The following is a 26,645-nucleotide window of genomic DNA, read 5'->3' as shown; positions in this document are numbered from 1 at the left end:
TATAAGTGTAAAATAATTATACACCATCACATGATATAAAACTGACTGTTAGAGCAGATTATGACTAAGACCATATCTAAAGAAGCAATTAAGAATATATTCAAAAAAATCTAAGTGTAATAATCAGTGTTAAATAAAGTTGTATTATTATTAATTATCATATTATATCATATTATATTATATTATATTATATTATATTATATTATATTATATTATATTTTATTATATTATATTATATTGTAATACATTATACCGGTATTATATTATGTTATAAATTTGATTGAAAGAAGAAGAAACATATTTGATATTTTTACTGTATTGTACTGTCCAATGGATTTCATTTGTTTACTCTCCAGCTAGTTAAAACCAAACAATAAATAGTTTCTGAAATTGATTTTGCACTTTTTATTTTGAAGGGCTGCATTAAAAAGTTTGCTTATTTCCCCACAACCAAAAGAGGCGCTTATATTCTGCATTAAACAAACACAGTGTGTCGAGAAGATGCTGTTTACTGGACTATTACAATCATTACTAATTTAAATTTACTTTAACAATTATTATAATCATAAATTGGTTTACTTTTATTGTGGTTTGAGGTCTGTGTTTTTCTTCCTACAAGTACTTTTCATCTCTAACACTTTACTGAGCTCTGTCAAACCCTGATATCAGTCTTTATAGAGAGAAACGCTCCTCAGCACAGCAGGCGGCAGTAACGAGTTTTAAACTCAGGATGGCGGCTGTGAGCTTTAAACATAGACTGTATAAAACAGGTTTTAAACGGTAGGGGGCGGAAGTGATCAGAAAACGCAAGGTGTCAGCCAGAACCAAGAAGCCGGAATGGTGACTCTTATTTCGAAGGAGCATTTCCGGAAGCTCAGACCTATGCCGTTAAAGTTGTGCTTCAGTTTGCAGCGGAACAACTGACAGAATGTGATTTATTCATTGTATTATAACTGTTCTTGGGAGACCTGCACACACAGAGTGGGTTAAAGCTCCATGTCCTACAACAGAGACCGACCACGGACCAGGACTCAGCTCGTGGAGGAGTCAGGCTGTGAGTTTATCAGCTTTACTTTCCCCGACATGACATTTCATTTTCCATTCACCGTTTTGACTGTTTTCATTCACAACACCGTGACATAATGTGACATCAACGTTACACGGTCGATTGATGGTAATATCACTGCAGCTGACACACGTCGAGCTCCTCACTGTACAGACTTATCTTAACCTCTCCCCTCTTGCTCAATGAGTAAAGATCATCTATCTTTAACTCTCATTCAGGGCTGAACAAGCTGACAGGTGGGCGGGAGGGTACAGTGAACAGAAGTGATAGTGGCTATTGTCAGCTGTACTTAAGTCAATACAGTAAATTTGCTTTCCTTCTCTTTAAATAAAACAACCAAAGTATCTCTGCAATAACCTGCAGTTCTTCAAGTGTCCACTGGAGGCTGTCCCTAAAGTGAGCCAGACCTCTCTTGCTGTCATTATAAGCCTTCATACTTTTTCATGTAGAATGTAATTTATCAGTAAACCCCACAGAGATTAAAAATCTGTTTTACTTAGACAAACAACACCTGAATGTTCCAATAAACAACACATGATTTAAACAACTTGAGCTCAGTGTCAGATTCATACAGTGCTTGCAATAGCAGTGTGTTGAATTATTAATGTAGTGTATTGATACTTAGTATGCTGCAGATAAACAAACATCAGCTGATGAAAGTGTCACACTGCTCTGAGTCTCCACAGAGGGTCTTCTTCCTGTGGTTTGAACGTTGTACGACTGTTTTTTCACAGAGCGCTTGCTGACACAGAGAGGGCAAGGCAGTAGGATGAGCTCCCTGCACAGGTGAGTACTTGAGGGTTCGAATATCATGCCTGTTGTCTGACCTCCACAGTTTAGGGTTGAAGTGTTTGTAGTCAGAGGTTCAGATGTCCACACGGCTGACCTGATTCAGTCCTGATGATGGGTGTGGTGGTGTCCAGTTTCCTGCAACATGCTGTCATTCCAGTCTTTGACCTTATTCAGGGTTCCCGCGGATCCTTGAAAAGTCTTAAAGGCATTGAATTCATAACTCTAAAAATAAGGCCTGGATTGGCATGAAAAAGTCTTAAATCCAAATTTCAAAAGTCTTAATAATTGAACACATTGGTTACATTTATGTTAGTTTGAAGTAAAAAAAAATTAAGTAACATTTATCTATTTTTCTAAATAATTTTCTAATTACCCTTGTGGTAACATTGTGTAATCATAATAGCGAAACTAATAAAACAGTGATGTGGTTGCACCAGGAACTTTAAAAGCAGATGCATGTCTTGGTTCTACCTAGGGTGCCTGGAGATAGAAAAAAATTAGGAAAAATTGGCAAAAGAAAATCCAAAATTGGCTTAGGAAAATTGATTATGGCAGCAAAATTTAGAATTAAATTTGACATTAAAATTCAAAAACCATGTAAAAATTCCAAAAATGGTTGTGACAGTGGCTAAAAAAGATGAATGGGGGCAAAATAGGCATAAAGTTGTAAAAATGGGGTTAAAAGAGGCAAAAAGTGACGCTTTTTGTAAAATAAACATTGGGTTAAAATTGCCTCTAACCCAGGTAATTCATGTGGTGTTTTTGTTTATTAGTTTTGTTTGTTTCAATTGTGGTTTATTGTCGACTTGTTTTTAAATTTGATTTCCAACGTCATTAAAAAAGTCTTAAAAAGTCTTAGATTTAACTTGCCTTGAGCTGTAGGAACCCTGTTATTTCACACAAAGCTTCTTAAAGCTCCAAACACAAATCTGTTTTTATGACCCTAAACATCTTCTTCGGGACTGTTGGTTTGGAAAAGTAAAGTCTTGCAGAATCCCTTTAACCTGCATCCTCTCTGATGTCCAGCAGGGGGCGACTCCGCTAGTTTTAAGATCAGTCTGTTTCTCCTCAGCTGATTAATTCCCTCAGTAAACCTTTTAATGATGAGTTTTTGATCCCAGTTTCTTGTTCACGGTCTGTTCGGATACAGAATGATGTTCGTTTAGAGGCACAGAGGAGTCAGATAAAGGAGTAGTCTGGGGGGGGACACCTGGACTGATAAGATGCCTCTTTAGCATTGACAGAAAAATGAAAGCACCCTCTGCTGTTTGAAGAGATTTCAGTCATTCATGATGAGTTCAGATAATAACTCTCTACAGTCCACCTCGCACACCCTGTTTAACACATTTATAATAACTAAGATTTTAGAATTTAATGAGAAATTCTCAGGTTGTCATCCAAAGTCATGCTGATTATAACGCTAGTCCGCTCTATTTATAACATCAACAAGAAGTCAGAATTGGTCCGTCTTTACGTCTGAGCCTGACAGGGTTGAGGATGTCTGCTGAGAAGATTCCTGCTGTGTCAGGGTTAATATATGAAGGGTGTGTGTTGCTTGGCTCATAGTCTGACCCTCAGTTTCATTATCACTGCTGTGTGCTGTTGAGAAGGAACAAGCTGCAGAGTGGACACTGCCAGAAAGTTTGGCTGAGTGTCAAATATCTGAACTCACGACACACCCACACGTGTTTCTTAGCATGTGTCAGGGTGTATGACAGGGATCAGATTGTTATTCAGAGAATCAAAGTCTAAAGTCAATACCTGCTGTTCTCTACTTCATTGAGCTCAGTTTGAATTATCACAGCATTTTTTCGTTTAGTGTAATTTTTAGTCATCTGAACTCAAACATCTAAGAGAATCAGCGAAAGAATGCCGCAGACTGAGGTATCACCTGCGTAAAGACGGATACTGACATGTTACAAACAAGGTCAAAGAACACAAATGCACAGAGATGCTGCGTAAAGCAGACTGCAGGGTTACTAAGGATGAAAATGATTTCATTATTTGACTATTTCAAATTATTTCAGAGTCCACTGTAACATCATATAAATGACCAAAGAGAGCCAGAAGAAGCTAACGTCCTCATTCTCTGACTCAAAGACTGTCCATTAGACCCACATCTGCTTAGTAAACTTCACTCCCTTAAGTCTGGGAGAGAAGTTTAACTGTGTCTGCTCAGATTCAGGCTAAGGATAAACCTTCTTTACTTTTAAAAAGCGTTAAAATGGAGTTTTCAGAACTCCTCACATTTTGGACAGTCTATTACCAAAGAGCTGAGGTTTAATCCTCCAGGTGAACAAACTCAGCTCAGTTTGAGAGTTTGAGTGTAACCTGAGTTTTTGAAGTTTAGAGTCTCTGAAGACTTCCTGTCCCCTCATCTGAACTCATTAAAACACTTTTAGAAAGTGAGCAAACCGGTTTGACTCCTGCAGGCGTGTAAACGTGTGGAGGAAGCATTTATATGAGTTTGTAAAGGAGGTGTGTTCACTGATTTTTAACTGTTTGAAACCCTTAAAGTGAGCATCACTGGTTTTCTTATCAGCAGAGATAGACTGATGATTTAAAAAAAAAAAGACTTGTAATATTTGTTTTCTTTGATTAAGATCCTTTTCCTCCTGCAAAGAGTGTTTTATTTAATCCTCTCTCGCCCCATGTCAGACCTTAAATCCTGGTCTTGCAGATTTGAGGACTGCTGTGTGATCTCCTGGCAGAGTGAAACATGTCTGGATGAGCTGCTGGGTGAAATCTTTTGTGCTTTCTAAATGTCAGGGCCTTGGAGGTATGTCAGTTTACCTGCTGCAGCCTGCAGACAGCCTGAAAGTAGCTGCTGTTTGCAGCTGAGGCTGTGATTAAAGTGACCTTTACAGCTCAGCCCGGAGGTTTGGCTCCAGATAAAGACTGTAAACAGCTCCAGCCTGAGTAACATGTTGTAACATGATGTAACACGATGTAACATGATGTAACATGTTGTGTGTTTTTCAGATGTCAGCTGCATCAGCTGCTGGCCGTATGGAGGACGAGGAGCAGTGTGCAGCTCTCCCCAGGCCCAGCTGCTGTTTCTGGCTGCAGGACCCTCTGCTGCGCCACGTCCTCAGACCCAGGTGAACAGAACAGTATGAGGATTTATAATGACCTCAAACATGACCACATACTGCTCTCTGATACAGATCTGACACATCCACTTGATTTAACTGAACTCTTAAACCTGCTGTGACTCCTCTCTGCTTGTGTCCCCCAGCAGACCCCATCCAGGTCCACAAGAGGAAGCTGTTCCTGTGGTTCAGCCACCTCCCCCAGGAAGAGAAACAGTTTGGGGGCTACTTCCGTCCAGAGACCATGCACGTGGACCCTCTGATCCTGGAGAGGAGGACTGAGGACAGAACCAATCTGCACTGCTCCCCCTTGCAGATCAAGACCCCGTCCTGCTCCCCTGTGACCGTAGAGCAGCTCCTGGACCCGTCATTGTCCTGCTGCGAGGGCCGGGGCCTCAACGTGCTCTTGTATGGGGCCGTAGGAACTGGCAAGAGTACAGTGGTCAGAAAGCTGGTCCTGGACTGGTGCAGTGGGTCAGCCCTGACCCAGTTCAAGCTGCTTGTACCGTTCTCCTGTGAAGACCTGGGTGAACTGTCCAGGTACAGGTTTAATGGGTTATATCAAGATTAGAGTTCATAAAGCGGAGAGGGGAAGAAATAAAACAGAGTTCAAGAGAGACAGAGGTTTATTAATTTAATATCTGTGACCCCCACCCCACAGAGCCACCTCCCTCAGGGACCTGGTTGGTATGAAGTACCTCCACCTGAAGAAACACCCCCTGCTGAGCGGGGAGGGCACCCAGGCCAAAGACGTGCTCTTCCTCTTCAACGGGATGGAGAAGATGAAGCTGGACTTCAGGATTGGAGCCACGGAGCTGTGCAGCGACCCAAGCCACCCACTGCCTCCAGGTGGGCTGGTGGTCAACCTGCTCAGGAAGTACCTGCTGCCTGAGGTGAGTCACGCTCCAACAGGTGTCTGCAGATATAATAAATCTTTAAAATTTTACTGAAGTAATGCTCGCGCTGAGGAAAGGCACTGTGTTCAGTCCTCTGTCAGGAGGGCAGCTGGGTTTTTGATTCAAAGCCGTCTCTTTTGGGTTTTTAGTCTGGATAAAATGTCTGATCAGTGTTTCCGTCCCAGGCCAGCGTCCTGGTCTCCACCAGACTGTCAGCGATGGATCGGATCCCTCAGAAGTACATCAGCCGTTATGCTCAGATCTGTGGCTTCAGTGACCCAGACCGACAGCGAGCGTACTTCACCAGCCGCCTGCTGAAGCAGACTGGAGACACAGCCCGGGACCAGGAGGCCCACGCCCTGATCGAACTGCTGTACCTGAACCTGCAGAGGGAGAGCCAGCTGGCTGCGGCCTGCTTCCTGCCCTCCTACTGCTGGCTCACCTGCGCCACTCTCCACTTTCTGCATTTCACCGACGCCAAGGCTCCCATCCGCACGCTCACTGGCATCTACACCAGCTTCCTGCGGCTCAACTTTGGAGGGGAGGTGCTGGGGACAAAGATAGGGTCCTCAGGGGCTCTCCCAGAGAACCACTCCTCTCTGATGCTCTACGTGGTCCGTACTCTGGGGAAACTGGCGTTTGACGGCGTGACGCACAAACGCACGTCATTCTCGGAGAAGGAGCTGGAGCAGTGGATTGGAGGAGAGACAAAGACAGACGAGGAGCTCCGTCAGCTCGCCATGTTGCGCACAGACGTGCTGGACTTCTTCTTAGCCCCCTGCGTTGAGAGCAGGACACATTTCCCTGAGGATGGCGATGAGAACAACGAGCAGCGCTACGTGTTCGCTGTTCCTGCCATGCAAGAGTACCTTGCTGCGCTCTTTGTTGTCCTTGGAGAGAATAAGACGGTTCTGGAGAAGATGACCCGGCAGGTGTCTGTGATCATGGGCCAGGTGACTGAAGACTTGGGCCCTGTCCTCACTATCCTGTCCAAGTTACTCCCGCTGAGGTTCTTGTACATGTTCAACCTGCTGAAGCTGTTCCCGAAGCTGTACGAGCGAATTAGCCTCCACAACAAAGGAAGGATCGCCAGGACAATGGCGGCCGAGATGTTCCGCACCGAGGACAGCCTGAACGAGGACGTCCTGGATCAAGTGGAGCAAAACCTGCTGGGAGTTCACGGTCCTCATCTGCAGCAGCACAGCGAGGGTCAGCCCTTTGAGCTCTACCCAATCTTCATGGGAGGACTGTTGCATTATGGGAACAGAGTTGTCCTCCAGCAGCTGGGCTGCAGCATCCAGAGCGGCACCGTGGTTCAGATCACTCGGGTGCTCCGCAAGCACCTGGTCCGAGGTAAACCTGCTCTCCATGACCCTGTCCATACTTCAAATGTTACTCCTGATGTTCAGTCTGTTCATTAAACCAGCCTCAAATAAGCCAGAGGGCATTAGTTTCAGGAGGCACTGAGTGGTTCTGGATTAGGCTGCTAGTTTTAAGAAAAAAAAATTACCTTAAAGAAAAGAATCCAATCTTTATTGCCCTTCAGTAACAGAAACTCTGTGTGTTGATCAATGAGAGCTCTTCATCGCTCTAAATTTCAGAGATGAGTAAACCTCAGCCTCCAGAGGAGCTCATGGACCTGCTGGTTCTTCTGTACGAGTTTCAGAACCCAAGGCTGACCGCCGAGGTCCTGGCCTTCATCAGAGCCATCCGCCTACCTAACATTCGCATGACGTCTCTGAAGTGCTTCATCCTGAGCTCCGTGCTCTCCTGCACACCTGCCAGGTAAACTGTGGAGCCCAGCCGGCTCTCTGTGAGGCTCAGGTAGTGCTTAGTGAGGGGCTTTGTGCTTTGGGGGGGCTGTACTGGTGTTACCCCCAGGGGATGCCAGATCAAGTTTGACTCATCTCCACCTCCTCATTTTCATCAACCAGGCCAAGCCAGCAGCGCCCCCTGTGGGTAAAACACTTACTGTAGATGTGTACCTCCCACAGCCAGACTTAAAAAACACTGAACTATCCCTGTAACCTGAGCTCATATTTTGCTAGTTTGAATTGTTCTAGTTGAAGTTAATCAGGACTGAGGTATATTTTAAGAGTCTGTCTTCCTGTAGCTACCACCTGGAGGACCTGGACCTGTCCTCGTGTCTCCTCACCTGTGACATGCTGCAGACGCTGCGTCCCGCCTTCAGGAACACCAGCAGCCTGAAGTGAGACAAACTGTGTGTGTGTGTGTGTGTGTGTGTGTGTGTCTGTGTGTGTCTGTGTGTGTGTGTGTGTGTGTGTGTGTGTGTGTGTGTGTGTGTGTGTGTGTGTGTGTGTGTGTGTGTGTGTGTGTGTGTGTGTGTGAGTGTGAGTGTGTGTGAAAGTGTGTGTGAGAGCATCTTAATTGCATCGTGCTGAGGTTGACAGACGTGTTAACAGCATCATTAACTGCTCTCTGATAGAGTCAGGCTGGCTCAGGTTGGGCTCAGACTGCAGGAGTTCTGGACTGACCCTAACCAGATCAGTCTCTGAACAGTCAGGAGGTTTTATGACCTTGAATCCAAGGTCATATCTGATTATAATGTGTGAGGGTTTCTCCTCCTCTTCCTCTCTGCACGCTGGATTCAGATTCTTAGCCTGATTTATATTTAAAACTCCTGCAGTCTGATCGAGTGCTTAGGTTCTGTCTGTTCGTGTAGCATGCATTTTACACGTGTGTGTGTGTGTGCTGCCCGTCCCTGTTGTCCACAGTCTGCAGTTTAACAGCCTGGGTCCTGACTCCTGCATCATCCTGAGAGATCTGCTGATAGACCCCAGGACCAACATTAAAACTCTACAGTAAGACTCACCTTTCTACCTCACCTTGGTGTGTGTGTGTGTGTGTGTGTGTGTGTGTGTGTGTGTGTGTGTGTGTGTGTGTGTGTGTGTGTGTGTGTGTGTGTGTGTGTGTGTGTGTGTGTGTGAGTGTGTGTGTGGTTGAGTCTCCTCACTTAGTCTCTAGCTGCTCCGTTCCCTGACTTTAAAAACAGACTCTGTGGAGCAGGCTGGATCTTCACAGGAATTCATGGGGGATCCCTGTATAGACTGGAGAAGTTGCTTTCCTTCAGCAGATGTGCTGAAATGCTGAAGTTGAAAGCAGAAAGGAGTGAAACAAAAAGGGAAATGAGGAACATGTGAAAGAAAAATTGCTTAAGTAAGCAAATGAGAACGAAGAACGCAATGAAACTAAGGCGTGAAAGGGGAAAGTTAAATATCTTTAGAGCCAAAATTCACAGACAGTTTAGAGTAAAACCTAAAAAAATGTAAATAATTGCAAAATAAATAAATAATGTGTTAATACAGTGGTTCTCTAACTGGGGGCGCCCTCCTAGGGTGCCCAACATTATGGCAGGAGGGGGCGTAGGGTGCCCAATGTGTTGTTGGAGTAGATGCGTGTCATTAAAAGAGTTGTTTTGAGATGTTTCTCCATCATCTCCTTTCACTGTAGCATTTGACTCTTGATTTCACGTGAGCTGTCTGTTAGCTATTTGTCAGATAAGACAGAGGTAAACATGACCTGACCTTATTTATAATCCTCTCTGAAAGAGAAGAAAACCAGCCTTCAAATAGAGGGTGTCTACATGATGTAGAGACTTGAGTTCTTATTTATAAACAGCATCACAGAGCTGAACTGAGATCAGTAGAAGTGTTTGGATTCCTCAGAGCTGTGAACTCCTCTTTAAACTGCTAGCTGACCCACAGTCTGTTTGTTAGTAAAGTTAATCTGCAGATGAAGAGAAGCTCTGTCAGACTATGTGTAGCTGTCAGGACCTGGAGCAGGTAGAAGCATTGCCTGAGGTGAACAGGTGAGCAGACACAGTGTGGTGTGGCTCTGAGTTCTCTGCATCTGATCAGACTCACTGTGATTGTGTGACCTTTGACCTTTCGAGGAGGTAAGACATGAAGCATGACACGTTTAGCCTGATGTTTGACATCAGTAATTGTTTTTAAGTGCATGGTGACCTCTCACACTAAGACCTGCAGAATAACTCTCACAGCTGACCCTATGGAGCACGTTTGAAATCGCACCAGAAACATGGGGGAGCCTAAACCAGTCACATGTTTCTCTTTTGTCGTAGACAAATTAGAGTTACGCGCATTTTGACAAGGGCAGCAGCGTTTAGCTCCACTCATTCAGACAGGTTAGCGTTCTTTAAACACTAAGTGAGAAGGATAAAAATGTCTGGTTGTTCTGTGGTCAGTTGTCAGAAACGATAGCAGACCAAGGAGTGAACTTGTATCGAGTTCTGACCCTGACAGAGCACCCAGTGTTTTGGAGCAAAGAGTGACCGTGCTAACCTTGTGCCAGTGATGGTCTGCTGATAAACCACTAGTTAACAGGGTCAAATTTTACAGTGAAACACCAGCGACTTCTGCAGCTGTGTTATTATATGTGTCTTCTTTATCCAATCTCACGAAACCAGGTTTGACCACAAAGAAATCATGTCAACCGCTGATACTCAAAATCCAGTTTTTACTTTGTGAATTTAATGAAAATACTGGCTTTGGACTCACTCTGCAGGATAAATATAACAGAAAGGGAGTTGATTTTCAAAGCGAAACTATGGTTTACAATCAAATTATAAACAACTCCATTAACCTATTCATGGCGTCAGATCAGTCTCAAAAATTACAAATGCACAGCAAAATTATTTGTGTGTGTAGATGCATCCACAAATGTATCGACCAATTTGCATTTAAATTTATAATGTCAAATGACTGAAAATTTCAAGTATTTATTTTTACAAGACCTGAAAATACACACAATTAATCGGTTACAACTGAGGCGGGCCTCCTGATTGGCTGTCTGTGTACACCTGATTTTTGAGACTGTCCTGCAGTGCGAGGGATTTGCAAATGTGTGGACAAAAACCGTCTTGGATTGGACGCTGCAGCAGCTCTGACTTCTTTTCTTAAACCTAACACCACCAGAGTTTAATGAGAAAGAGTAATTGCTCTGAAACAGGTCATAAAGCCGGGAGCTGGGAAGCACAAAATACTGAACACAACCGTCATCAAATCAATATAACAGACGATCAGTACCCAATTTTCTAATTGTTGTGGTCAGATTAATCATCCAACTAAAAAACTCACATTTGGTCATTTCTCTCAGCCATTTATTTTCCGGTTGATTCCTTTATTCTTTATGGAGAGGATTTATGTCTGAAAGTAAAGTCTGTTAAGTTTAAGTTAAAAAAAAGTCTTGTTACATTTCTTTTAGATTTCACCAAGTTTCATTCATGGGCATGACGTTTGTAAAGAGTGACACGATTTTTATTTTCCCTGAGATCTAATGAATAGCCAAACTAATATCCAGTGTTCCTCAGACACCATAAACAAGGTTATGTTACTAGTTTTTCAGAGTTCACGATCAGATACGGTCTAGATTAAAGCTTAATAGATAATAGATAATCTAATGATGACGCATTTCACTGGTCTTCATGTAAACGTGCTTGTTAAACAGGCTAAAAACACAGACTGTTTGTGTGTGATTAGAGTTGCTGCAGCGCACATGCTCAGACTATAGACTGTATATAGAGTGGACAGCGTGGCTCTGCCATTTACCATTGTACGTTTTTTTAAGCCAAAATACACCTTTCACAGGCGCCGCCATTGAAGCAGTTGTGCAGTAGACACTGTGAGGGATTCTGGGAAAATCTGAGTGGAGCTGGGTGACAAAATTGATAATTATTTGTTTTCTTCCCAGAGTCTATTCACTTCTTGACTCTACCTCCCGACATATTTCACAATCCTCGAAAAAAATACACAAGAACGGCAGCTGTCAATCATCGTTAAATGTGATGTAAAACCTCATTTTTAGCCTCGCATAACTAACGAAAACAAAACTTTTTAGAAAAAAAGAGGACTTGAATACAAGGCAGCTAAATTATATCTTCAAGCCACCACAACAATCGGATGTAAGAAACATTTCTACAAGGTGTATTACTATTTTAAAGTTTGACCACAGCCCATCTGGAATGACTGGAGAGCCGGATTTTTTTTTACCTTTACTGCAGCCAGCCACCAGGCGAAGCAGTTTTCATGGCGACCTCACTTCAAGCCGAGCAAGATGACGTCCATGTTTTTTACGGTTCAGGCACACAAACAGCTGTTAGAGCTGACTGACACATGATCCAGAGGTGATCAGCTGATGCCGTCTTCACCATAGCACGTCACTTCCTATGGCACTCTGGAGGAAAGGACGTATCATTTCTCTTAAAATGGACCTCCTCATTTTCCTCTCTCCTCTCTTCATGTCCTACTAAGACGCAAGCAAACAATGCAAGTGTAGGAAGCAAGGATGAAACTTTGGAGCTTTGAGAACTACTCTATGGTCTGCTCCCTTGTCTGGGAAGAAAAAAAGAGTCCTGGCTCCCATGAATGGTTTCCATAGACAAATCAATGTCTGACACAAAGTGTGAACATCTAAAAGAAATAATGATTAAGTCGCTGAATTTCTGTTCGTTAAAATACTCAAAAAGCTCCAATTAACCAAAGTATTTCTATCCAACCTCTCCTCCTTCCTAGAGTTTTGTAGTTTGAGGGAAGGTGTAGATATAAGCACCATACATTGCTGCCAAGCACCAGGCATCTACCCACTTCTGTTTTTTATTGGGCTGCATTTTCCCCAAGCAGACCGTTCAGTTTGGTATGTTCTGCCATTACTCAGGTTTCCACACTGACTTCAAGCAGAAACTGCTCTGGCTTAAGCCTGTCTGTGATTGTAGCTCACTGTCTACAAGATAAGACTCACCTTGTTTCCTGTAAAAAGCTGCTCTTCATGGAAAGCAGGAAAGCATGAGCACCCTCCCTTCTTTATACAGATCAGGTGTTCACCCAATCAAATCTTATCTCTCCTCCTACCATTCATACGTGTGCAGTTAGAGGGAAGGGCCTGACCAGAAAACTTCCTGTTACTGAGAAACGAAACCATTCATTTCACAGCCGTGTGACTGAGATACTGATCTGTTCAGGAGAAGAGGATTATTTCAACTGACTGTCGCTGAGAAGAGAGATGGATCACCATAGAGAGGAATTCTGCTGTCCTATCTGTCTGGATCTACTGAGGGATCCAGTAGCTGTCCCCTGTGGACACAGCTTCTGTATGAGCTGTATTATGCAATACTGGGATGTAGAGGATGAGAAAGGAATCTACAGCTGTCCTGAGTGCAGAAAATTCTTCATACCAAGACCTGACCTGATGAAAAACATCATGCTGGCAGATTTAGTGGAGGAACTGAAGAAGACTAGACTCCAAGCTGCTCCTGCTGATCGCTGCTCTGCTGGACCTGAGGATGTGGCCTGTGATGTCTGCACTGGAAATAAAATTAAAGCCTCCAAGTCGTGTTTACAATGTCTGATTTCTTACTGTGAGGAACACCTTCAGCCTCATTTGGATTTACCCGTCTTTAAGAAACACAAGCTGGTGGAGCCATCCAAGACGCTCCAGGAGAACATCTGCCCTCGTCACGATGAGGTGATGAAGATGTTCTGTCGCACTGATCAGCAGTCTATCTGTTACCTCTGCTCTCTGGACCAACACAAAGGCCACGACACCGTCTCAGCTGCAGCAGAAAGGACTGCGAGGCAGAGAGAGCTGGAGGGGAGTCGATTAAACATCCAGCGAAGAATCCAGGACAGAGAGAAAGATGTGAAGTTGCTTCGACAGGAGGTGGAGACCATCAATGGCTCTGCTGATAAAGCCGTGGAGCACACTGAGAAGATGTTCACTGAGCTGATCCGTCTCATGCAGAAAAGACGCTCTGACTTGAGGCAGCAGGTCAGGTCCCAGCAAATAACTGAAGCGAGTCGAGTCAAAGAGCTTCAGGAGAAGCTGGAGCAGGAGATTGCTGAGCTGAAGAGGAAAGACGCTGAGCTGCAGAAGCTGTCACACACACAGGATGACAATCAGTTTCTACACGACTACCCCTCACTGTCAGCACTCAGTGAACCTACACACTCATCCAGCATCGAAATCCATCCTCTGAGATACTTTGAGGATGTGACAGCAGCTGTGTCAGAGGTCACAGATAAACTGCAGGACGTTCTGAGACAGGGATGGACAAACATCTCACAGACACTGACTGAAGGGGACGTTTTATTGTCACATCCTGAGCCCACAACCAGAGCTGAGTTCTTAAAATATGCACGTGACATCACTCTGGATCCAAACACAGCACATTCACTGCTGATATTGTCAGAGGCGAACAGGAAAGCAACATTTCTGGAAGAAGACCAGTCTCATCCCAGTCACCCAGACAGATTCACTGTTTGGATTCAGGCCCTGAGCCAAGAGAGTCTGAGCGGACGTTGTTACTGGGAGGTGGAGCGGAGAGGAGGAGTTTACGTTGCAGTCTCGTACAAGACAATCAGCAGAGCAGGGAACTCCAACGCATGTGGATTCGGACGCAATGAAAAATCCTGGGCGCTACATCACCACAACAACAGTTATAACTTTTGGACCAACAATGTGAGCACGCCTGTCTCAGGACCCTGGTCCAACAGAATCGGAGTGTACCTGGATCAGAAAGCAGGTATTCTGTCCTTCTACAGCATCTCTAAAACCATGACTCTCCTCCACAGAGTCCAGACCACATTCACTCAGCCTCTACATGCTGGACTCAGGTTTTACTCTTTTATTTTTGGTAAATCTACCGCTGAGTTCTGTGAGCTGAAGTAGAAGTCCTTCAATTGGGACTAATTCTGTGTCAAACGATGGCCGGTACTTTGACACAGAAACATCTGTTGCTATTTTAGTTATTTGATATTTTTTAAGGTGGAGTGCTTCCTGTGTCTACTCTCAATGAACTGTGTGTTTTGAGTGTTTGTTATACATTTGTAATGATGTATTTGTGTTTTACTTTGACTTAATACTCAGTTAAAGGCCAAGGAAAAAGTTTTACATGCAAAAAAGACTTATCCAATGTTTATCCAAAGTCGAGACCACTAATTTTTAACAAACAAATATTAAATTAGGGATTAAGTATGATTCTGTCTGAAATGTTTGAAACTTTTTTTGTTATCCTGTATATTTCAAACCGAAGGGTAAAGTTTTGTCTTAAAGTAAAAAGGAGGGGGTATAACAAGACTTCTCTGATTCTTTATTGTGTATATTGGCTTAAACCACACTTATTTTTGTATTTTGTGAAAGAAACAGTTAAAACAGAGCTCAAACTACTTGTAATACTTTTATTTCTCAGATACATTTTATTCTCATCACTTCTTGTAAAGAAATCTATGATCACATTAACCTTGATTTATTTTTTGGACCAAATGCTCATTCTGACCAAATAAAGTACCAAGATATGAGAAAAGTATTATTTTAAGTGGTTTTATTTTATCGTGAAAACTTGATACATTTAACATCCTGAGAGCTGCTCTGAATAATATTAGTAAAGCTGAAACTCTTTTCTCACAGCTTTACTAATTGCCTCAATATCTTCGATCCAGTGTTTGTGACAAATTGACAGTGTGAAAACCACAGATCTTAAAATCTGTCTGGGAAGTTTTTATGGCTTCCTGCAGTAAGAGGTAAAAAGGTTTTAAATATAAGAGGCCACCTTCTTGGATGGTCTCTTGGTTGCATAAAGGGCACTGAAAAATTAAACGTGCTAGTACACATTTCAAAGTGATCTGTGTGCTGTAAACAGACAACAGGGAGCAGGTTTTCTTCATGTGAAAGTGTTAAACAGGTTGAAAACACTGACAAAGCTCTGTTATTTTTTTTTATTAGATTCAAGTTAGACACACAAACAGCTGTTAGAGGTGATCAGCTGATGCCGTCATCACCAAAACACGTCGCTTCATGTGAGGAAAGGGCGTCTTATTTCTCTAAAAACAAATCTCCTCATTTCCTCCCTCTTTATTTCCTCCCATCTCTCCCATCTATCTCTGGTGGGAGGGACTAAGACGCAAGTGGAGGAGGTGAGGATGAAAAGTTGGAGCTTTGAGGCACACCCTCTGTCTTCTTGTTGATCTCTTTCATCCACTCACTGATTTCTCATGAACCTGTGAGTCGTTTACCATCCGTCAAATTGGTATTTTGGTAAAAAAAAAAAAAAAAAAAAAAGGGGGGGGTGGTTATAAACTCTGAACACATCAAACAGTTTCAAACTGAGCTCACCTGATCAACCTTTATTTCTCCTCCTCTGATATAATGTTGACTGGGTTTTCTGATGCTGACAGATTATTAAGGACACATTGAGGCATAATTAAAATGTGATTTCCTGATTAAGTAATGAACTGACAGGAACAAACTTTAGACCTTTAAGGAATGAAGTGAAAATTTCATAAGAAAGAGTTTTTCCTGTCAGGCTGTAGGCTAACACCTCCTCTCTGGTGGTCTCCTGCAGACTGTGTGATAACCCTCTAATGGAGTCTGGGGCCCGCATCCTGATGGAGGCCCTGCCTGAGAACCAGACCCTGACCCACCTGTCCTTGATGCACACTGGGATGGGGGATGCCGGGGCCCTGGAGCTGGCTGCCGCGCTGCAGAAACACACAAGGCTGCAGGACCTGAATGTGGCTTACAACAACATCGGAGACAACGCGGCGCTGGCTCTGGTGGACGCCTGCAGGGAGCACCCGAGCATCAACACCGTGCAGTGAGTGGATCTGAAAGTCTGATCTGTGAGGATGATGAGGTTTTCTGAGACAGGGTTAGATCAGGGGGGTGGGGACTCATGCTTGGTGTACCTCCGCTGACTCTGGTGTCTGCCTGCAGCCTGTACCTGAACCCTCTCAGCGACGTGGGGAAGCAGTCTCTCTACGTCAGAGGAGTCCCAAAGAGTCAGGGGGGCAGTGGCCGGCAGGTCCGGGTCCTGGCTTCAGTCACCGAGGGTTCAGACCTGTCAGAGCACTGGCACCCGATCCTGAGCGTGATCCGAGAGAACGCGTCATCCTGGGACCAAGAGCGGGTCAAACAGCAGCTGATGGTGAGAGCAGAGAGGAAGGAGGGTCTTCAAGTCTCAGTGAGAGGCTAAAAGCTTTGAGCCCTGAGTCTGAGTCTGTGTCTTGTCTACAGGTCTTCCTCAGGGACCTGGAGTGGGGCCGGCAGCAGCAGCCGAGTCTGTGGAAGAGGCTTCACTTCAGGCGGGTGGAGAAGGGCGTCCGACAGACTCTACGGAGGCTGGAGAAGGACACACTACCTCCACCTTCAGGATTCAGAAAGTAACAGGCTGAGGGTTCAGTCTGAGTTAAAGATGGATTAAGATTAGAATCAGTTTACTGTAGTTCAGGTTTGTTTCAGCTCTGAAGGGTTTAAGTCTTCCTCTCCTAAAAACTGAGCCAGAGAAAAGAACCCACCCCACATTTAAAGACCATCAAAGCAGAAAACTTAAACTAATAATGCAACAAGAAACCTTTACTAACCAATAACTGAAAACATGTTTCACAGAGGAGTTAAAAGAGTGTTTGTGTCAGAGTGAAAATATGAAATAACAGGAAATAGAGTTCAGGCTGTATTTAAACACCCTCGTGCTGATCTCTTAACAACAACATTATCAGTTCCATATTTTCTTCTGCAGCTTTAAACCCTTAAAATAAAAACATATTAACAGAAAAAGAACCAACTAACTCCTCCCTGTCATCTGCCTCTTTAGAAGAATCCCCCCGGTTTCTTCCTCTAATACTGACTCTACACTTCCTGTTTGTGCTTCAAAATAAAAGCATTTAATGCAACCGATGGTGAAGAATTGGAAACAGGAAAACATAAGATTAGTTTCAGTTTAGAAGTAAAAGGCAGCTTTTTTATTTTCTGATTAATTTGGTTTTGTTTGACATCTTTCATACAAACGAGCATCCAGAAAGGACAAGCAAGTCTGTATGACTAAAAAAATAGAATATTAAAAACAAAAACAGATCAGAAACTATTAGAAGAATTACTCTCAAACAGGATCATTCAAACAGAGCCTCATCACATGATGAAACTCAAACCGTCTCTGCTCAACCACGTTTCTTTTAACGTTAAAAAAAGACCGTAACCAGTCAGGATGAATCTTTTCCAGTGGCCTCGTCCTGCCTCAGTGCCTCTAAGGACGAATCAACATATCAGATATATTAATGTGCAATTAACCTTCTGTCCTCTGCTGCCTTCAGGTTCCTCTCTTTTCTTCTGTTTTATAGGTATTTGAGGTTTTCATGGATTGAACAACAAATATAGTTCAGGTACAAAGTACTAAAAGAAAACCTCTCACATCAAATGTGAGCTCAGACTTACAGTTTTTTTTTCTCATCATTAAGGATTTCAGGGAAAGTTTTGCACACCTCACATTCAGAGCATTGGGAGGTTTAGGAGTTTCTGAGGAGGAGCCATTTTGTACAGGAACATTTCAGAGCATCCTCACTCGTAGTTTTTATTAAAGTTATTGTGTTTGAATTGTTTGAAGCTTTGCACATTTGAGAGGATCAGAGATCCCGCAGCGCTGCCTTCTTTAGTTTCAGTCCTATCAGGATGTTTTCTGTGATCAGCAGGATGTTTGGTGCTGTGCTGTCAGAAGATCTCGGTCTGACCTGATGATGTTTCTGATGTGATTTAAAATGATGCATTAAATATTCCTCTGCAGAAAAATGTCTATTTGATTTTTTTTTTTTAGTCATTTACACCCATATATAAAATCTGACCCCCCTTTGGTCTTCAGTCTCGGTGGGCATGTGGGCAGAGCCCTGGCTGAGGAGCTCATGATTATGTAGTCCATAAAAACAGACATGACTCTGGAGATCACAGGATGGGCTCAGAATCACTCTGAAATCCAGAGCTGATAAAAATGAGCTTATGTTTGTGATGTTTTATGGTTCTCATATTTGGTAGGACAGAGTACCTACAGATGGAGAGGATGCTGGAGGAGTGTCAAGGGACAACAGTGAGCTGTCTCTCCTCCTGAAGACATCTGCAGATATTATCCTGATGTTTCCACTCATCCTAAACTGTAAACCATGTCTGTAAGAAGCTCCACAGGAATGAAGTCTTTTTCTGTTTGCAACAATAAAACTGATCTGTATCCTGCAGGACAGGTGACCTGACAGTCCCAGGTGACCTGACCCCCACCAGCTCTGTGCGGCTCTGACAGACCATCAGTGACTGAATGAACCCTATGCTGCATGAAGGAGGCTGTAAACCAGAGATAAAGACCATAAACTCATCAGGAAACATTTACTGAGGGAATAAATCAGCTGATATCCTCACAGACAGTAAAACAGACTGTTTACTGCAGGACAGTCGCCCCCTGCTGGACAACCTGTCCCTGGTTGTTGCTTTGGTGTGAAGTCAACGATGATAAATAGTTTTATGAACTGTTTGTGTCCTCTCCCTTTTTCTCTTTCTGGCCTCTCTCTGTCCCCACCTCCTTCTCTCCACCTCCTCTCTGTCTCTCAGAGTCAATGGTTAACCCACCTGCAGGCTGAGCTTCTCTCACCTGCTCAGACTCTTTATTACCTGAGTGGACCTTTGTCCCATCACAGCGTCTCAGAGAGGAGCACACACTCAGGACTCCATGAGCTCCTCCACAGGTACGCCACCTCTCTTTACCTCTCTCTGTCTCTGTTTCTCTTTCTGATGATTCAAATATTCAAATGTAAAACCCTGCTCTGCTGAATGTGGATCAGATCTTCAGGGCTGTGCGGTTGAATCCCTCTCACCTCCGTGAGTATATGTGTGTGTTTTCTTCCTGTTTAACGCCAGCAGAGTCTGAGCGCTCACGGCGAGGCTCTGACAGACTTTATCCAGGTCTGTGGACTGAGTGGTCTAGAGAGTAGAGGATATACACATCCATACATATCTCATATATCATGTGTGCGTTAGAAAGAACCAAAACCTGCAGTTCCTTAAGTGACCACTAGAGTCAGCAGAGAGTCAGTCCACATTGAGCTCCATGTTGGAATGATGTTTACAGCCTGGGAGTGTTTACAAACAGCTCACCTGTGAGGATTAGGGGGCGTGGCCTCTTTGACCGACAGCTGGGAGCTGTTAGCCTGTGTGCTAGGTGACCTTTAACCATGTGAATATCAGCCTGATCATCTGGCTATTATTAATCGTACAGAGATCTAAACATGTAGACTCTGCTGCTCTGTGATGTGATTATTTTACATCCACTGCAGTGAGTGAACACAAAGTATGATGTGTTTTAAAGACATGAAGGTGGTGTTTTTCTGCAGGTCCTGCTTTGAGTATCTGAAGTTTAAACACTTTAGATCTGTTTATTATTAATCTCACGTATTGATAAATAAAATACATGGTAACATTCGTGTCTGCAGTGAGCTCTGCACTTATACTCTCTGAGCTATAGCAGTGTAGCTATGGTTTGCTTAAAAAAAAACTAAAATTTATCAAGTGTTTTTGTCTAATTTTGAGTAAAAAATTTTGGAAATACTGAATAAGAGTCATATTCAACTTATCAGGCTAGAAAAATGTATTGTGTTAAGTTATACTAAGACAAAAATTAAGGTCTGAATTGGTTGTAACAAGTAAAAGAAAAATCTGCCTTTGAAATAAGAAAAAAATTGTTCAAAAAAAATGCTTGAAACTAGAATAATGTCTTGTTACAAGCAAAAAAAATTGATCCATTTGCAGACATTTTTTTTTTTTTTTTTGCTTGTTACAAGTAATTCAGACCTCATTTTTTGTCTTTAAATAACTTGAAATTAGATATTTTCTGGACTTGTCAGGTGAATTTGGCTTATCTTAACTATAAAATGACTTTTTCTGCACAAAACAAGACAAAACACTTGATAATATTTCAGTTTGTTTTTTTTTTTTGCAGTGTGCCTGTGGTATAAAGCAGATGAATCTTGAATCTTTTCTTCATATTTAACTTTGTTTTCTGGTTTGGAGCATGTTATGTGTTTTGTTGTTGTGTTTTTGTCATCTAAAGGGAAAAATCTGAGTTTATGGCCTGTTTTAGCTCTCAGGTGGCGACATGAAGTCTTGTATCTCTCATCACGTTATGAAGATCAGTGTTTATGAAACTCTGCTGAAGTTAAATCTTTCTGTCTCTGTCTCTCAGTGTGCCAGGATGCCATGGAAATCCCTCGGTGAGTTGAACTCCTGTACCTGTTGCTTACAGATGTGTGTCTGATGTGTTTTCTGACTCTGAGGATTCCTGTAGTGTTTCTTCTCTCTACACCTTTAGTTAACCTGGTGAAGTCTGTGAGCTGAAACCTGCTGAGTGTGTTTAGGGATCTTTACGTTCACTTCAGAAATGAAACAGATCAATTTAAGATCAGGGAGCTCCAGTGTATGCAGTGGAAATAAAGACTGCAGCTTTTGCAGACCTGTCCTCGTGTTTCAGGGCACTGACTGTGAGCTTTAAAGTCTGCAGTGATAATAAAAGAGCTCTGCAGGCTCAGGGGTCTCCTGTCAGAGCAGATAAACCTGTCTTCACCTCAGACCCGCAGACTGACGTCAGATGATTAGACTCTCTCCTCTCTCTGCATCAGTTTCACCTTCAACCCCAAAGAGGGGATTGATAACCCAGCTCTGGTGATCTCTGATGACCCCGGTGAGTCTGAGGATCTATCAGAATCCCTCTTTGAGTCTCTTCCAGTCTTTCGTGGTTCTCATTGAGCCATGTGTGTGCAGTGCCGGACCGCAGCCTGGTGCCCAGACTCTGTCAGCTGAAGCGTATCGAGGAGCAGGGCTTCGGGTTCCTGCTGCAGGTAGATCAGGACTACGGGGGCCTGGAGGTACGCTGTGTTCAGCCCTGGACTCCTGCAGAGTACGGAGGCCTCAGAGATGGAGACCGAGTGCTGGAGGTCAACGAGGAGTACGTGGGAGACAAAGACTTCAGCAAGGTGAGGTCTCTGATCTGTGTTTGTTATCCAGAGGTCACAGGGTCACAGCAGGCAAGCAGGGCTGCTTCATCCCCCTCCTCCTCCTCCTCATACACCTTTATCTCTCCTCCTCCACCTGCTCTACTTATCTTCACACTCTGTGAATAGTTGAGGACAGATTTTAGAGACCTCTGTCTGACTGGTTTCCTCTGACTTTACCTGACAGGTGGTGAGGAGGATCCAGTCATGTGGCCTTCACCTCTTCCTGCTGGTGTTGGGGAGTGAAGAGTACGAGCAGGTAAGACATCAGGACTCACCTGACAGCTCAAACATCACTCTGAGCATGGTTTATCAGCAGAGGCACACAGATGTTTCAGCCCACAAATCCAGGCAACGTTGCTCCAAGTGGTGAAAATGGCTTCATGGAGATCATCCACTGTCTGGAACTGCTGTTCATTTTTGTCAACTCCCCTCTCCATCCATCCCCAAATATTCTCAATGTGATTTAGAGCTGGGGAACACACAGGATGGTCCCCAAAAGGGAGGTTATTCCTCTGGGAGAAGTCCTTTGTCAGGCAGGCTTTGTGAACTGCAGCGTTGCTACCATGGGCGTATTTAGTCGTTTGGGGGCCCAAGGCAAACCCAGTCAATGGGGCCCTCCATGTCCTTGTAACTCATCTTTCTCAGAGCTAGACTGGCCTTCCCTGGGTCCACTGTCTCTTTTTTTGTCCCACAGTGGGGAATTTACAGAGTAACAGTAACAAACAAGAAAGTATGAAGTGAAAAACATTACAATAGGTAAATATTGAAAAAACATAATTTAGTAAAGAAAATAATATGTAAATATCAAGTACAAAATAAAACTGGGAAAAAAAATCTACTGAAAGGGGTGATATTTACAGTTACCATACTTTTTGGTACTATTACTTTAAATTTAATGTATTTTTATTTGACCCCCTGTCCAGTGAGTTATGTATCCAAAAAAAGAGATTTTGTACAATAATGTTTAACACTAACTCAAAAAGTTTGATTTTGAGAAAATTATCCTGGTTCCTGGGCTAGATAAAGTCCTTAAAATCCTAAAAGTCTTGCATGTTTATCTCAGATCTCAGAGCAACATTGTTTTTATTTCCGACTTGGTTGAATATAAGAAAAAATAATGGGAAAAAGTGTTTTTTACCACTTTCTTCCTGAATCAAATTTTCAGATGTGTTGTAATGTGGAATAGCCCATTGAATAAGAAAGGAGGGGGAGTACCCAAAACGATCATTAAAGATTAAGCCTTTTGATGTATTTTGAAGCATGGGAAGTAAGATTGCTTTCAATTGAATGCTTTCACTTGAAGAGAACTTCATAAACCAGTTTTTAAGAGATGCTTTGGGGGTCCCTGGGAATCTTGGGACCCCAGGCAGCTGCCTGTGTTTGCCTAATTGTAGCTACGCCCTTGGTTGCTACCACACAGACCAGGGCCCTCAGTCATGGAGGAGGCCTCCTGCGACATCTCCACATAACCAGCCATCACTGAAGGAGAAGGAAAAAGCCCCAGATCATGATGGCGCCCCCTCCACTGTGCTGCCTAGAAAACATCTCCAGTGGGATCTCCTTGTCATGCCAGTAACGCTGGAAGCCATCAGGACCGTCAAGGTTGCAGAGTCCAAACGGGCAGTCTCGTGGCTCTGAAGGAGACGAGACCTTCAAAGACGTTTCTTGTTCTTGAAGCTCTTCTCTCTCAGACGTCATCTGATAGTTACTGGGCTGCAGTCGGCTCCACTAACGGCCTTAGTTTGGGTCAAGCATCGCCCTGTCTCTCGACGGACAGCCAATCAGATCTCTGGCTCAGCAGGGTGAATTTTTGGGGGGTCTTCCACTTGACTTTTTGTTTCATATCCTTCAGGATCTTTAAGAAATGTAAAATGACTGTCTTGCTGTGTCCAACCTCAGCAGCGATGGCGGGTTGTGAAAGACCTCGCTTTTATAGCTCAACAGTTTGACCACTTTCAAAGAGAGAAAGTATTTTTGCTTTTGTCACAAGGAGATCTTGATAGTGTGAAAACCTGACAGAAAATGACACATTTTTCACATTTTTTTTACAATTTGTGCAATTTTTTTGACTGGTCCTAACATTTTGATCAGGTGTGTGAATCAGTGTTATGTTATGTTTTTTTTTTTTCATTTATGGATGAAATATGAGATTTTAATAGTTTTTGATTCAGGAAAACTCCTCCTCTCTTTAGGATCCACTCTGTTAATCCCTCTCTCTTCCCGCAGGCGCTGTCTCTCTGTGTGGACCTGCGGACTTTAGCCCAGGCCTCTAAGAGGGGCATCTGGTCCAGACCCAGACTGTGTCACATCAGCAGAGACCCTGAGCTGGGTCTGGGGATGTCTGTGGTCCTGGTGGAAGGTGCTGACATGCTGCTGTCACTGTTTGACTCAGAGTTAGTTAACCTGTCACAGAGGGAGGCTCCTACTCATTGACCAGCTCCTCCTTAGGGACTCAGACCCTCAGACTGATGCTCTCATTCCTCTGAGGCTGACCTCTGCACAGAGACCTTCTCAGAGCTGGACCCTGTAGAAAAGAAAACCCAGACTTTCCTGTTGTCCCTGCTGTAGCACGATCCCGTCAGATTAATGATTGTTCAGAGCAATCAATGATTCATCTCTGACAGTTTATAACTCGAGGCCTCCTGGCGACAAATATTAATCTGACCTCTTTATAAACCTGTCCTCAGGTCACAGGGGACACTTTGTGCTCCGAACGGTCTCTGATGGTCAAGCAGAGAAAGCTGGAGTCCGGACTGGAGACAGACTGATCCAGATCAACGGAGTCCAGACCACAACGCTTACACACTCGTCCCTGAGCAGAACGGTACACATACACACACACTTTCAGTCTCACCTGTGTGTCAGCTGACCGCTGAGTAAGCCCTGCCCTCTGATTGGTTCTCAGGTGAAGAGGGGCGGGGACTCTGTGACGGTGCTGGTCATCGACAGTGAGGGTGAGGCGTGCTGCGTCCGCAGGAAGATGGTCATCCTGCCTGTGCTGTGTGAGCCCAGCAGCCTCCCTCACCACGCCAAGACCATGAGGCTGAGGAAGGGGAGTGACGGGTACGGCTTCCTGCTGAGACAGGAGAGGCTGGCAGGAAGCCGACGCATCGGTGAGGCCCAGAGAAACGCCATCACACACTAACTCACACACTTTTCTGCACTCAGGGTTACATTCTTTTCTGTGGTGCCCTCTTGTGGCAGAATGTAGTCCTGCGCTGCCAAGCTCTGAGTGAAGCGCTGGGTTTCTGGATAAACTCGGAATCAGCGTGAGCCACTTTTAAATTATGTGGTTTTAAACGTTAAGCAAAGATTCAGACGTCAGCTCCTCACAGTGATGATGGGAGACAGATGTTATTACTCTGCACTGTGTTCCTCCTGCTGTTGCTCTCTATACAGACTGGTCTCGGATTTTAAGTCTCTCTTCTCTTGTGTATGGTCTTGTCTGTGGGGATCCAGTCCACATCCTGAGGGAGGTGGATGCTGGGAGTCCGGCTGAGGGGGCGGGGATGGAGGATGGAGACCTGCTGCTGGCTGTGAACGGAGAGGCTGTGGAGTCTGCAGAGCACGAAGACATCGTGAGGAAGATCAGACGGAGCGGGGACAAAGTGGTCCTTACATCCATCTCTTCACCTGGGAGAGAGTTCTACAGACAGGTGAGCACAGGTGAGCTCTTACTGTGCACCTGGACTCCACTGAACCTGGATCAGGACTTTCTCTCTGATGTGTCTCTGCAGCTGGGTGTGTCTCCACTCTTCTTTCATGATGAGTTCATAAACTGGGACAACACACTGCAGACCGGCCCAGTGAGCGCTGAGTCCCAGACAGAGACTGTGGCTGACCCAGGTCTGGAGACAGGCTCAGGTGTTCACCTCAGGTGTGCCTTTGACCCCACTCTGCCCACACAGGTAAGACTCCTCCTCGCTTTTTATCCCTAAAGTCTGTTTCAGACTCATCATCACATCGAGTTAAAGAAGAAAAACACTCACCTGGTTTTACCTGATCACAGGTTTGTTCTCTGATGTTAATGTGGGCTTTATAATCAGCTGTGTCTCTGTTCGGGAAGAAGAGTTTAGCCTACATAAATAAATACTCTTTACTAAACTAAAACTCAGTTTTTTTAGTTTATCACTCTGCCTCCTATAGGTCATTTTAGGAATTAAAAACTCTTTCATGAGCTCATTTTTATTCGTTTGTTTCAGATTTCAGGGATGACAGGTGAAGTTTTCTTGTGATGAAGCAGAGACATGGGCTGTGAATTAGAGAAGTTTGATATCATGGATCATCTCTCAGTCTCCTCTGTCGCTGCTGAGAGGCTGCATCCTCCTCCTCCTCCTCTGAAATACACCTTTAAATTCACAGGTCACATGACAGCCTGTTTGATCATGTGACCTATAACAACAGCTTTTACTATATTTTCTGTTCCTCTTGAAGAAAACTCTCATGTGTTTAAATATTAATTTGATAAATATTATTTAATAGTTTCATTTAATAAACTGTCTGAATAAGTCATCATCTCAGGGTTTGAAAGAGACCTTAACACAGATCTCCTGTTCATGTGAATGAATGAATGAATGAATGAATGAATGAATGAATGAATGAATGAATGAAAAATGAGTGTAAAATCTGAAGTTCAATATCTTCAACTTCATTCAAATCAGAATTGTTTTTATAGTTTGATTCTTTGTCAGTCATTCCGAAAATACTCAGTTCATTAAAAGCCAAAACAGATTAAATAAAAATAAAAATAATAATAATAATAATAATAATAAAATAATAATAATAATAATAATAGTAATAATAATATGTGGATAACTGTCTTGAAGTTGACCGTGCCATTCAGTATCTTTGCAGTGTTCAGTGTGCTGACAGAAATACGGTGGCCTTGAAGGTCCACTGCTTCTCCGAATCAAAAAACTTACTCAAATTAAGCATTATGTTGACCTCTTTCTGGAACAGTTCTCTTTTA

The 26,645-nt window shown here is 43.6% G+C and overlaps 3 protein-coding genes across 4 annotated transcripts; all 3 read left to right on the top strand.

The window, feature by feature from the left end:
* The first annotated feature begins 868 nt into the window (after positions 1-868).
* On the top strand, positions 869-18,426 carry nlrx1 (NLR family member X1). Of its 2 annotated transcripts, none has more exons than XM_074678946.1 (12): positions 869-1,054; positions 1,801-1,852; positions 4,841-4,959; positions 5,100-5,490; positions 5,612-5,843; positions 6,032-7,199; positions 7,448-7,631; positions 7,960-8,055; positions 8,582-8,668; positions 16,222-16,473; positions 16,593-16,803; positions 16,893-18,426. In XM_074678946.1, exons 2-12 carry the CDS (start codon positions 1,836-1,838, stop codon positions 17,040-17,042), a joined length of 2,907 nt encoding a protein of 968 aa, XP_074535047.1. In that variant the 5' UTR covers positions 869-1,054; positions 1,801-1,835; the 3' UTR covers positions 17,043-18,426. The 2 variants fall into 2 exon arrangements, with proteins under 2 accessions (XP_074535047.1, XP_074535046.1); XM_074678945.1 differs by having other exon boundaries at positions 5,097-5,490.
* On the top strand, positions 12,878-14,937 carry LOC141797512 (tripartite motif-containing protein 16-like). The gene has a single exon (XM_074678947.1). It carries the CDS (start codon positions 12,885-12,887, stop codon positions 14,547-14,549), a length of 1,665 nt encoding a protein of 554 aa, XP_074535048.1. The 5' UTR covers positions 12,878-12,884; the 3' UTR covers positions 14,550-14,937.
* Positions 18,427-19,336: 910 nt separating the features above from the next.
* Positions 19,337-26,075, top strand: LOC141798308 (Na(+)/H(+) exchange regulatory cofactor NHE-RF3-like). The gene is made up of 11 exons (XM_074680185.1): positions 19,337-19,375; positions 20,869-20,896; positions 21,302-21,363; positions 21,444-21,655; positions 21,861-21,932; positions 23,903-24,035; positions 24,364-24,500; positions 24,582-24,789; positions 25,136-25,332; positions 25,414-25,584; positions 25,879-26,075. The coding sequence occupies exons 1-11, from the start codon at positions 19,360-19,362 to the stop codon at positions 25,909-25,911; spliced, it is 1,269 nt and encodes a 422-aa protein (XP_074536286.1). The 5' UTR covers positions 19,337-19,359; the 3' UTR covers positions 25,912-26,075.
* The last annotated feature ends 570 nt before the right edge of the window (positions 26,076-26,645 follow it).

This window comes from Halichoeres trimaculatus, unplaced genomic scaffold (genome assembly GCF_033239565.1).
Source record: "Halichoeres trimaculatus isolate MK-OKI-2021-1 unplaced genomic scaffold, fHalTri1.1 fHalTri1_scaffold_9, whole genome shotgun sequence".
Taxonomy (NCBI): Eukaryota; Metazoa; Chordata; class Actinopteri; order Labriformes; family Labridae; genus Halichoeres; species Halichoeres trimaculatus.
This window is presented reverse-complemented; position numbering and strand designations above follow the sequence as displayed.